Source organism: Elaeis guineensis, chromosome 5, assembly GCF_000442705.2.
Source record: "Elaeis guineensis isolate ETL-2024a chromosome 5, EG11, whole genome shotgun sequence".
NCBI lineage: Eukaryota > Viridiplantae > Streptophyta > Magnoliopsida > Arecales > Arecaceae > Elaeis > Elaeis guineensis.
The window spans coordinates 25,420,380-25,433,006 of record NC_025997.2 but is presented as its reverse complement, the minus strand read 5'-3'; the positions used below and the strand labels follow the sequence as shown (position 1 = coordinate 25,433,006).

General features: G+C 34.9%; 1 protein-coding gene and 1 long non-coding RNA gene across 5 annotated transcripts; one reads left to right on the top strand and one right to left on the bottom strand.

Moving 5' to 3' along the window:
- Nucleotides 1-244: 244 nt before the first annotated feature.
- LOC105045202 (uncharacterized) lies at nucleotides 245-7,386 on the top strand. 4 transcript variants are annotated; one of them, XR_012141460.1, is made up of 3 exons: nucleotides 245-593; nucleotides 5,812-6,437; nucleotides 6,938-7,386. It is a non-coding gene; the product is annotated as an uncharacterized lncRNA (long non-coding RNA). The 4 variants fall into 4 exon arrangements; XR_012141459.1 differs by having other exon boundaries at nucleotides 6,920-7,386; XR_012141461.1 differs by having other exon boundaries at nucleotides 258-593; nucleotides 5,812-5,926.
- Nucleotides 2,537-10,419, bottom strand: LOC105045203 (beta-glucosidase 22). Its single transcript, XM_010923380.4, has 13 exons — nucleotides 10,203-10,419; nucleotides 10,017-10,080; nucleotides 8,377-8,435; nucleotides 6,347-6,422; nucleotides 6,190-6,261; nucleotides 5,403-5,490; nucleotides 5,071-5,326; nucleotides 3,988-4,103; nucleotides 3,695-3,915; nucleotides 3,585-3,613; nucleotides 3,400-3,502; nucleotides 3,094-3,187; nucleotides 2,537-2,993 (listed from the first exon to the last, which is right to left on the bottom strand). Exons 1-13 carry the CDS (start codon nucleotides 10,341-10,343, stop codon nucleotides 2,765-2,767), a joined length of 1,548 nt encoding a protein of 515 aa, XP_010921682.1. The 5' UTR covers nucleotides 10,344-10,419; the 3' UTR covers nucleotides 2,537-2,764.
- Between the last annotated feature and the right edge of the window lie 2,208 nt (nucleotides 10,420-12,627).

Here is a 12,627-nt window from a genome sequence, read left to right as displayed (position 1 = left end):
AAGATAGATCTGAATTTGGTCCGAAAGAAAAACGAGTTCTATATTTAGGCTCAAATTTAATCTGAATTATTTCAAACTAAACTCGAAGTCTAATTGAAAATCTCTAGTTCGGATCAAGTCAAAGATAGATCCGAAATTAGCTCAAAAAAAAATAAATTTTATATTTAGATTCAAATTTAATCTGAATTATTTCAGATTAAATCTGAAATCGGATTCAAAGTCCGTCTTGTTCGAGCTACTTCCAGTCCTACCCACATGATTTTTTTTTTTGTTTGTGCAGTTTTTTGCGCCTAATTCCAGTCCTACCCCACATGATTTTTTTTTGTTCGTGCAGTTTTTTGCGGCATCTCTTCGTAGAATTTGCAACAAAGGGATCTGAAAAGAACTAAGGAGCCAATTAGAGGTCGGAATAATATGCTTTCTTTTGTGTAACGCCCTCCCCCAAGCCGACGCTACTTTTCGTCTCCCTCCACGTTGGGCCGCTGACGAGACCCGGGTGGCGGCGATCCACTTGCCCTCGAGGAGCCCTCTCCGCCGCTGAGGACGCTGCGGCGCAGCCACCTCCATGGACGAGGAACAGCGCAAGCCTGCCGGTGAGGAATCCTCTTCCCTTGGTCCTAATGTAACAGTTTTCTCCCAAAAAAAAAAAATTTTTTTTTTCCGGTAATTTTCTCTAGGCCAAATGACTCCGAATTATCCTCAGATAAGCAACTAATTTGATAATTTTTTATAATATATTTCTATATGTTTGTGGGATTATATATTGGATCAGATAGTTGAGGTTTCTTTGTATGATGATCTTTGTGATTTAATGCTTGGTATCGGTAGATGTACTGTGTCAACTGATATCATGGGAAAAGGAAATCACTGATTTAAGATGAACAAACAGAGGTTTTACTAATCTAACGCAAAGATTGCATTACATATTGTTGAAATGACTGCAAATTGGTCTTTGTCCAGACACTAGAATTAAGAGCTTAATCTGAAATCATGACCAAGTCATAGCTATGGGAATAGGATTTTAAACTATATTTATTTTCGAGCACAAATATGTAATGCTATAATTTGCCATAGATTGTATATATTGCAAAGAAGATACCGTTTTAGTGACTCTAATTTTTAGCAGATTCTGCAATGTAGCAAGGGTTTAAGTGTCAAATATTTGGATTCAAGTTATGCCACGTTCAAGTTTTGTCATGAGAAAGCTATTCTCTGTTGCTGGCCTTATGTTTGCATTTGTGTGATTGAGGTTTTTCAAGGCTCGCAATTGCATGTTAGGAATTGTCTGCATATACAAAGTTGTAAGCAAGGTTGAAGACTATATCAGTTCATTGCTAAAAATTCTGAATGGTTGTAGGTATCATCATTGTCGAACTTACCATGTTGGATAGTACCAGTCTTGTAGCAACCTGTTTCTGTAGCTGGAATTATGGATTTGAGCTTAAAAATGTATTGATGCTTTACTTGAATCAGAAACATAATTAAATTGAGATATTTGTATATAAGCTGATGACATCTTAACTTCTTAACCCGGTTATATCTTTAAACTGCTGTGCTTGGGGTAGAACAGTTGCTGGATTTTATTGTTTATGGTTTCTACTTTTCCTGATTTCCATTTTTTTTAAAAAAATGTTTTGACTGTTTGCGTTAAATTTAGCATAATGCCAAAACGAAAGGCATGTGGAAGAATATTGTTGGGCATGGTACAAGATAGATGTGTCAAATAGTGAATGCTCTTAGTCATGATTATTATTTTAGAGACTTATTTGCTAGAGAAAATAATATTTAAAACTGAGGGGGTTGAGTAAACTAAACAAAAAAGAACATCCTTTACCAGGTCATCCACTTTTATCTGATCTTACTTTAGACATGTTTTTCATTACTTTGTTATCATTTTTGTCCTATGTAAAGTTTTTCTTTTAAAATTTTTTAATCTATATTAGAGTGTAAATCAGTATAAGTTTCCACTCTTGGTGACAATGACCAAAATCTTAACATCAAATGAACAAATAGATTCCATAAAGTGGCACTATGAAATATGACTTGGTCATGTAAGGTGATTGTGTGAATTCTGTGCAGATGTGTTATATTCAGATGGAACAGATACATGTTTACATCTACCTTAATGGTGGAGAAGGAAAACAAAAAAAAAAAATTGAGGAAAAAAGATCTTCTTCTTCTTTGAGTTATGAGGAAAACACTGGTGGGAAAACTATTCCATGATTTGAGCCTCAATCATCTATAGTTTCAGCATGTCAAACCAATGAGGTTACGGTTCCCATTATTAGTGTAAGAAATCAAAATATTATACTTATGGTTGGGGTTTCTTTTCCATATTCAATAGATTCTACACTTACTGGATATAACCCATCAATTCTTTTTTTTTTTTTTAATAAGTTTTCTTTTTCAAGGCTTCCCCAAGTCTCTATCAAAACATTTAACAGACTAATGACCAACAATGATTCTAGGTGTCAGGAAAAGATATATTGTCCTGTCACATGAATAACTGGTATGGAAATATAAGGGAAGAAGTGCATTGATAGCTCAAATGCCACTGCATGAAAACTGAAATAGCTTACTGAACATTTACATGCAACTGGATTGTAACTTCCCCTGCTGATTATAACTTATTAGTCTCATAACTTTGAATTGCTGAGCCATTTAGCTAGTGCACATCACACATAATCCGATTTAGCAGCATGTAGCCATGTGCATTGTCTTCTTGCTCTGCATTGTAGGCCAAAAGGGATAATCTGAAGCAGACTTATTGTTGAGCATGAGATGTGGCATTCAGACCAGTCCTTTCTATGCTCATATCTTGCTTCTTCTTGAGGAAGTCAGAGTACCAAAAGGCAGAGAGCTTTGGAACCCTTTCACGCTTCTCATCATCAAAATCCACGTGGTAGAGCCCAAAGCGTGACCAATACCCAGCCAAGAGCTCGAATACATCTAAAAATGACCACACAAAGTATCCTCTCACATCTGATCCATTCCTGCAGAAACGAACCAGGTGTTTAAAAGGTTTACAGCACAATCTTTCCTACTCTTTGTTTTGGTGGCTTGTAGTGTATATCATCAAGACAGCAGTGTTACCTGACAGCATCTAGGGTGCTTCCAATGAAACCACTCAAGAAATCTATCCTGGCAGTGTCATTGATTGTGTCGTTGAAGATTCCTAGTCCATAACCTGATGGCAAAAATGCATTGTTGCAGACACAGACATCAGACATTCAAGCCTTACCTCAGAAACCTAGGGTGGTTGACATATTCAAAAAGTATGGTTTGTGAGGGTATAAAAACTTCAAAAAATGGTTTTCGAGGATATATTTTTGCAACTGTTTGATTTTTGAAAAGTTGAAGATTTTAGGAGGTACCTAGTCACCTTGGAAGTGTACTTACCATTTTCTTGGATATAAATGGGAGGATTTCCATAAGCTTCTTTAAGATACTCCAACATATATTGCAGCCCTTGTGGATCTGTTGGTGCATTTACTGGGACAAACTGATTTTGAACTCCTGAGTCAGCCACATCAAGCAGTGAACCAATAACCAGAGTTCCATAAAGGAAGCATTTGCACTTTTACCTGACCAGTGGGTGTCATATTCTTTGATTCTGCAATCAGATATCAGCCATTGGTTAGAGTATAGTCCACATAGTCTCCATCAACCTATTACCAGTGCAAGGAAACCAAACCTGTGAATTTGGCAAACATATCTGCATTGAAGTCTCGAAGACCTGTGCTGGAACTATTGGAGTTATCAATGACAAATGTTGAAAAATAGTGATTCAGACCAATAAAGTCAAATGAACCCTTCACTTGTTTGGACTGGTGTTTGTTGAAGGATGGTAGCCTTGAACCAGCATTTTCCTTCATGACCTCAGGGTAGTCTCCAAACACCAGGGGATTTATGATCCTGAAGGGGATGCTAGGAGGTCAGCTGCTTATATCCATATCAGTGAGGGTATTGTACATGCTATGCCCTTACCAGCCTATCATGAAGTCTAATGATCTTTGGGCTGCTTGAACATCTGCTGTGGAGTTTGTAAATGGATAAGCCCATAAACTATACACGTTCAAGCCTATCCAGCCATTTTGCATAGCCTGAATTTAAGGATGTCAGCAGCATTATCTTGCTTCTTTCTCGATATAAAGCATGCATTTCTAATGAAATTTGATAGACTATTATCTGGATGTTGTTCAAATACAATGATATTGTTGTCAAGAACTGAGTAGAAAACTAAGTAGTGATGTATACATCAACTGAAAAGTCTTCATAGATATTGACTTTGAACTAGGATAGAAAAGAGGAGGAGAAAACCTCACTCAGAAGCTGTGAGAACAAAATTCACAGAAGCTAATGGTATAGTCTTATGCGGTGGGTTTGAATGGCAAGGAATGAAAACTGAAAGTTAATCAAATTGGCAGCCTCTTAAAAGCTCGTTGGTCATAGTTATAGGCAGAATAAAAGTTATAGGTTAATGGTCATATGTAGCCTTGCATTTCAAGGTGTTGAACAAGTAGATATCTTCAATTTTTATTATGATACATTACTCTAGATTAAATACAAGATTTTAATGATTTGCTTGTGGTGTCTTCCTTGATGTACCAAATTCGGTATCATTAGAGTTGAGCATTTTCCAGGACAGGTTATGACCTGAACAAAACATTCTTTGGATAATCAATGAAGAGATGAGAGCCATCCTGTTTTAAATTTTTAGTCATTAATATCTATTCAACATTCATTATAGTAGATTTTTTATTTGAAAAATGCAATGCCTGTTCTCTCCACACAGATACTTAACCCCTATTACAATCATGTATATGAACTGTGAGTCTGTCTATGGTTCTATAATATGCATATTTAGCATGTTGTTTTACTTCCAGGGTTCAATACCTTTGCAACTGCATAAATTTTAAAGCATGTCCTCACAATTATAAAGCATTCACTCAAACACTGCTGCTTTTGCATTATGAAAGATAGGTGTATAATGATAGAAGCCTAGCCCCTTATGGAAGTGACTAAAATTTATTCTTAATTCAAGAAAATGATTTGAACAAAATGACTTACTTGATATTTAGTTCTATACAGTGTGACAACTGATGCATGTGCCAGTAGGGCATGGTGAGCCACAGTGTATGGCTCCACACTGGAATTGCCAGCTGTACAATTGATGCCAAATGGATAAGAACACCGATTGGGTGGGAACATTCCATTATCATATCCGCCAATCGCCATGATGTTGGGTTCTATAATGGTGGTCCAGTGGGAAACTCTGTCACCAAATTCCCTAAAGCACACATCTGCGTATGCTGTGAAATCATCTCTGTTAAGGGGTTAGAACATTAGATCAGTTGTATTTTGGTAGGAAAGTTTAAAGCATCAAATGCGAAAAGGATTACACAATCTTAGGGCTCAGCCATCCTCCATATTCATCTTCAAGTACTTGGGGAAGATCTAGATGATAGAGTGTCACATGTGGCTGAATTCCTAAATCATTCAGAAGAAAACAGAACTGAGAAGAAGATATAATCAAATGCAATTCATCTTATGGGCTAAGTTCCAACATCTTCTGTATCTATGGTATGACATTTACACTTAAGCACTGACACCTGGTTTCTGTTCTCATCCTCTCATAAATGTGCATATAGTGTGGTACTCTTTATGTGATGTTGAAAAATCAGGCATTAATTGTGTGATGATGGTGTTCTATTTCCTGTCCAACTTTATGTTTTTGATAGTACATTTATTTAATTGTCATCCATCTGATGTTGATGAACAACCACTCCTGACTGAAGTTAACTTGAACAGAAATTTAGCACCGTTTCAAAGGGTGCGCATCATCTTGATCCATGGAGTAACACCTGCTTGGTATGATTAGTCTTCCTTATAGAATTTACTCATTCGATGATCCTTTCCCTGAAAGGTAAGAGAGATATGTTGTATGGTGTGGCTAATTTATGAATACAGTTATTTTGAAGCTATCATTTATGGAAAGGCTGAGAAAACTTTAGAGCTTTTGATAACTTAATTGAAATGTATTTCCCACTGTTTGACCTGTTGTGCTTTTCTATGGTATCAAGCACACAACAAAGCATGTATGGCTTTAGAATTTTACTACCATGTACTTTTGAATTTTGTTTATCAATAAAGTAAGGATAAGAACAAATTAGAACAAACTGAGCTGACCATGTTTTATGAGCTCGTTGATGAGATTGTTATAAAACTCAAGGCCTTTTGGATTGACAGCTCCTCTCCCATCTACAAAATAAGGGACAGCACATAAGTAAGGAGTATTTTTTGGACTGCACGACTGTAATCAGAAGCATTGGTTTGTTTCTGATACTTGGGAGAAGTCTTGACCAAGAGATGGAGAATTTGTAGGCCTCCAGTCCTGTATCTGTCATAAGCTTGACATCTTCCTGAAAGATTACGTTGTAAGTTAGGAAAGTGTAACAAACAATTGCAGATTTACATTTTTTCCGCAAAGTTTTTGATGCATGACTTTACATCTCAATTCTTAAGGCCGTCTTTTACCCTTCAAAAAAAAAAAATCCTGATCACACAAGCTAAGTTGCTATGCATTCAGGAGATGAGATCCACAGTTCACCATAACAAGATGCAAAAAATACTATCTAGGCATGGACCATAAATGACTCCATATATTTTACTCTTCAACCAAACAAAGGATTTCTCCAAGCTCTCCCAGTGAAGGCACATCCATGGGCGTACACCCTCTCCGGTAGTTGGTCGACTCTGGCCAGCTGCCGGAAAAGTTTTATGTATATACAATTTTAACTAGCATAGGATTTGAAAAGTCTTCATCAGTATTTTGCTATCAGGAAGATAGTGTTCTTTTTTTTTCTGTTCATCAATAAAAACATATTACTTGGTTAATTATGTCTTATATTTCGACAAGGATCGCTGGAATATGCAGGAGAATGGGGAAGTGAAGGTCAAGAAAGAAGGACAAAAAAAGGGGATCTTATTGATTCAATTTCAGCACCTGCCTGATCAAATTTTCTCATGGAGAATATAAACGGTTTCAAACCTTTCTTCTTGCATTGGCCTGCAAAAGGATCATGCTATTTCTTGATAACAGACATGTAGACATACACAGGATGAAGCTGAACATTAGCTGGACTCTTGGAACTTGCAAAATGGCTTCGCTAGATAGCAAGCTCGTTGTAGTTTGGCAATTCACAAATAAGCACAACTAGAATGTATATGTTGGGTTGAGTTTGAGTTAGGCTTGAGCTCAATTACCCCTTATGTGTGAAGGCCTGCAGCTTGGCTTGTAAATATGAACATGGCCCTTTTATTTTTTTAGGGGACTTATTTGGTTGAGTATATTAGATTATGGGATAATTTGGTGATTTGTGAAAATTATTTATCCAGATAGATGATTGCAGAGGAAAATTTTTTTATCATGTTTAGTTAGTAAAAAAATTAATTTGAAAAATGGTATTTGAAAAAAATAGCTATATTTTATTGGGAATAATCTTATTTGAAAATATTACCATTTTTTCAATAATGATCTTAAATAAATAATTTAGATAATAATTTTTTTTATCTCAGTCTATTTGTTGGCTATTTATGACTCACATATATAAATGCTATTAGTATTGACAATTTCAAATATTGAAATATATTTACATAAGTTAATAATTTTTTTTAAATTAATTATAAATATATTAAAAAATATTTTTTTATTATAAATAAATTTTAATATATAGATAAGTATATTAATTTTTAATAAATCTTATATTTAATTTTTTTGATAATTAATAAATACTTGATAATTATTTATTAACAATTAATATTTATTAATAAATATATTAATATATTAAATATATTATTATTTATAAATATCATCAATTAATATATTAATATTATTAATATAATATAAGTAAGAATACTTTCATCAAAAAATGATATTTTTCAGATTATTGTCATTCAGTGATCCAGCAGAAGAAAGTAAATATCATCCCTCTTTTGGTATTTATTTTGCCTCTTTCTTAGAAAAATAAATATGAAGTCTATAATTTATTTTATCATCTTTTTTATTTATTTTTTATATCAAATATGATAATTTTATAGAATTTATTTTTTTCATATCAAGTTATTTTTTAACCAAACCAAACAGGACCTTGAAGAAAATCTCTTCCATCTCTTGGCATGATAATGACTTTAATTTAATGAAAACTGTCACTAGCTTAAGCTTGGACTATGGACATCTAAATGTCAGCAATGACGACATACCCAGAGGACTTCTCATAACTACAAAGGAAAAGAGGCAAAACTTGCAGAAAGGCAATCGATCCAGAAGCACGGTGGAATCAATGCGTGGACAGCCTTAGAAAGGACATGACATACCTTGTATTTGTGGTACCCATCAGAAGCCACGTCAGCGGTGCTCTTGTCCGGCATCTTTCCTGTCACGGCCATTGACTCGTTGTCATCCACCCCTTTATCAGAACACAGATATCGATGCAAATATATGGATGCAAGCGTATTGTCTGTCCTTCCATACTCTACAGGGTTCTTCTGGTTTTAAATATTTTGGCCTTCTTTATTCTATCCAGTTTCTTATATTGCATCTATCTGTTTACCCTTTTTTTTTTTTTTTTTTTTTTTTTATGTACTTATTTTGGCAGAGGTCTTTTGTTGTTTTCTTCTTAAGGCATCTTAGGGTTTTGCTTCATGCTTATCCGCTCATCTTCTGCCCTGTATTTTAAAGCTATCTTTATCACAAAATTGTCCTCTTTTCTTTACCCCTCTCTCTCTCTATATATATATATATATAATTTTTTTAATCTTAAGCATTCATGCAAACAAAAGAGTTCAAAAGTGTAAATATTAAGTAAAAATATTGGCAAATGAGATGAACATAAATTTGGTGGAATAAGATGGCTTAAGTTTTTACCATTCTTTCCAATTCTATAACAGTTATTGTACTTTTAACTGAATAATTAATATAATACGGGGGAAGTATCTTACTTCCTCCACTCTACCTTAAGATAGGTTTTACCATCCTTGATTTCTTTTTCATTTATTGAAGAAAAGTTATAGATATACTTGCAGGTATGTATGTGTATGTGTATTTTTACAAGTGTGAGTTTGTATATACATATATTTCTATGTAAGCTTATAATTGGTTGGGATTTGGGGTTTTCAGATATGGGTCTACCAAATCCTATCTTAGTAAGACTTTGGGTTTAACTTCGAAATCCGTAATCAAAAAAGTTATTAGATCTATTTTTCATACTTCAACCCATGTCTTGGGTTGGCGCTATATATCAAGTTATGATCCTCTTCTAACACCTCTATTTATTGTTGTACTAAAATCTAACATGATTTTAAAAACTCTAGACTCATAGCTGCGTATTATTGCTTCACGTATATTGTATCACTAATCACAAGCAAACGGAAGAACCCTGAGATCAACATTGGCTACAATCATAGGCCCCTAGAATTGCATGTCAAGCATCCAGTAATTGCTTGTGTTGTTTCGAAGGTGAATCTCTATTCATATCCTCTTCCATCATAAAGACTGTGCGAGTATTGTCTTCCCTAACCATTGGTTAGGTCTTCTTTTACTTTTGTAATAGAGCTAAAGTGAAGAATAAAATAGAGTCTGAGATGAGTAAGAGTAAATATTAATTTTATTTTACTCTTTAGTCAAAATATGATTATGCTATCTTGGAAGGATAAACGTATAAATGTAAGTAAAGTTTTAAAATATCTAATTTTTAAAATATCAAAAACATCCGTGCACGTTTTTCTCCTCTCTGCCAAAAATTAATGGTCTTTGATATCATATGATGAAATAAATCAAGTAGAAAAAGTAAGTTCTCTCTCACTTATTCTGAATTATTCAGTTCAAACGTTCCCTAACGTGAAAACAGATTACACCGATCTTTTTTTTTTCTTTTTTCCATCAAACAAATTAAGTTGATGGCAGAAAACCATGCCCTACCCATGCATCCAATCCAAGCTGAAAGAAATGGACTCACCTGCATGAGCAAACGTATCCCAGATACAAGGACTCCTTCCATCCTCAGCTGCTGCTCCCTCCACCTACACGTTTAGTTAGAACCAAGAACCAGTATTTTATTTCAGCCTCAATCTTATCTTCTCTCTCTCTCTCTCTCTCTCTGTCTCTCTCTGAGCAGCTTAAAATGGAGAGAAGACTTAATTACCTGGTAAGCTGAGGTTCCGGCCCCAAAGACAAAGTCCGATGGGAAGTCATCCCTGCTATATTGTGGGGCAGTTTGGCTCAAACTTACCTCCAAAGATGAAAACAGTAGGAGTAACAAAAGTACCATGCTCCCCCTCCTCATCCTTTTCTTTTGCCGTGCCCTCCTTCGATCGGTTGATGTGCAAGAGAGATGGGGAAAAGAGGCTATGGAACTCGTTCTATCGTAAAGGATTTTATGGGCAACATGGACGTTGGTGCCAGCAACAAGGTACAATATGATCGGGCCCCACACGATTGTTTTTTCTTTTAAAATAAAATTATAAAGGGGTTTAGTCTCACAAAACTAATTATTAAAAAGACAAAAAAAAAAAAAAAAAAAAAAAAGCTAAGAAGGTGCATTGTATTCCCATTGCTCCATTTGTATTTGCACTGTGAATTAGATTACCTTTTATTTTGGAACGGAGACGAGCTTCGCTTCTAGAAAGATCTGACATACACAATTTGTTTGGGTTGCACAAATGGTTGGCCGGGACTGTAGGGATGGAGCTCCTATGGGTTGGACTAACTTATTATTATTGAACACTAATTTGAATCCAAATTAACTTATTTTATTATATATATCTCTTGTAATACTAAAAGAAGAGAGTAATTATATGTTCTAAAGATCAGATGTATTAAAACCTAGAGGTGGTGAAAAAATTTTATATGCTATGATCTTTAAAAATATTTGTATCATCTTTATTCCATAAATGAAGATCAATAGATTGAACCATATAAATATCATGTACCCTTATTATTTTTTCTTTTTATTTCGTTATTTTCTCTACGTTCACAAACTTTTTGGAGTGTTCTTACCATAGTACATACTGTAGCAATGCTCATTTTTTTTTAATTTTTGGATGAATGGTAATTAACTTTGTAAACGTCAATAACTCTGCTTGTATTTTTCCACGGAATGATATAGTATAAATTGTATAATATTCATTTGTATTAGAATAAAACGCTGATAGCGGTAGGTGGGGGACCACAGCGATAATGATATTGATAGGGCACCATATATATATATATATATATATATATATGGACCATCACCGTCCCTATGCCTTTTGATGTCCAACCGAAGAGTTTGAATTGAATGCCGATCCCAAGCAATTAAGTTGGAACTTAGAATCCAGGGAGAACAATGGGAAGAACGATATATAAAAAGGATGGCGTATTTGCACTAAAGTCAAGCATGGAAGCTGGCAAGCAACACCTGACGTGATGCATGATGATATTGGTATCTAAGAAAGTAGAGGGATGGAGCATATATAATTTACTAAACAATAGAAAGAATACAACAACATACACATTAGGGAAGGAAAGTGTATTAACTCCACGGACAGGAGTAGATTAACAGCCCTCTTGATTACTACCATCAGAGTTTTTATGATATCAAGCATCCAAATATATCATCTCATATAAAATGTGGTTGGTTAAAAGGGCATTTGGACGACACTGACTGCTATCATGGACATTTTCCAGCGGCATAAAGTTTCCATAGGAACACTCTCACGATCAAAGGCAATGGTTCCAGTAACAAATTCCTCGAAGTTATTGGAATGGCACCAAATTTAATTTCCTAAAACAAATGGAAGTAATATTTATTATTTTATCCATATCTATCCAAATTACACTTCATCTAGCTACAATTTTTGAAGATTTCTCAAGTTAAATACTGTTGTATCTATGTGTTAAGGTTACAGAATCTTCCTCCTTCCATCGCACGCAAGATATTGTCCGCTCTTCCCAGGACGCCGCCGTTTTGGACGCCGCGCACCGGAGTCACGGTTTTGCCCCTCCACCTTTCTGGACAAAAAACGCCTCACGTGGGCAAGAGGGAGCCCGCACTACTTAAGCATATGATACTCCAGAGTTTGTCCGATATGAAACTTTTTTAAAGGAGATCCCCACGGCCTGTCCACAACAAATACTAATTGTGGTAGAAATTTTCAACTATAAATATTATATCCTCCCTCATGCAAGCGTGAAGGTCATAGGCACTTGCATGTAAGCTTTTACTAGTAATTGATAGTGTGTCTGGAGACATTAAATAAGTACAACATAAGATTAGGAGTACAACTTGAATGCATATGAGAAAGGAGTATCAGCTGCAAAGAGGATCCGGAAGAGCTTAACCTATCAAGAACTCACCCATTAAGGTTTTTGACCAATGGTAGTGAAGATCATTGTTGGCAAAGCTCGGGGCAAAATTTTGATCTTTCCATTGAATGAAGTTCCATATGAAAATGATATCAATTAGGACAGCATCATGTTGAATCACCTTAAAATTCATGAATAATCATTTGTTAAACAAGTACAAGTATCATGATTAAACAGAAAGTAAAAGTTCATTTTCTTGCCAATTTGTACCATATAAATATTTT

Coding starts and splice junctions, on each gene's coding strand:
- LOC105045203 (XM_010923380.4), bottom strand. CDS start 10,343: ATGAGGAGGGGGAGCATGGTACTTTTGTTACTCCTACTGTTTTCATCT. Junction 6,423..8,376: donor ATGGGTACCACAAATACAAG/GTATGTCATGTC, acceptor GTAATCTTTCAG/GAAGATGTCAAGCTTATGAC. Junction 6,262..6,346: donor TTGGTCAAGACTTCTCCCAA/GTATCAGAAACA, acceptor CTTATTTTGTAG/ATGGGAGAGGAGCTGTCAAT.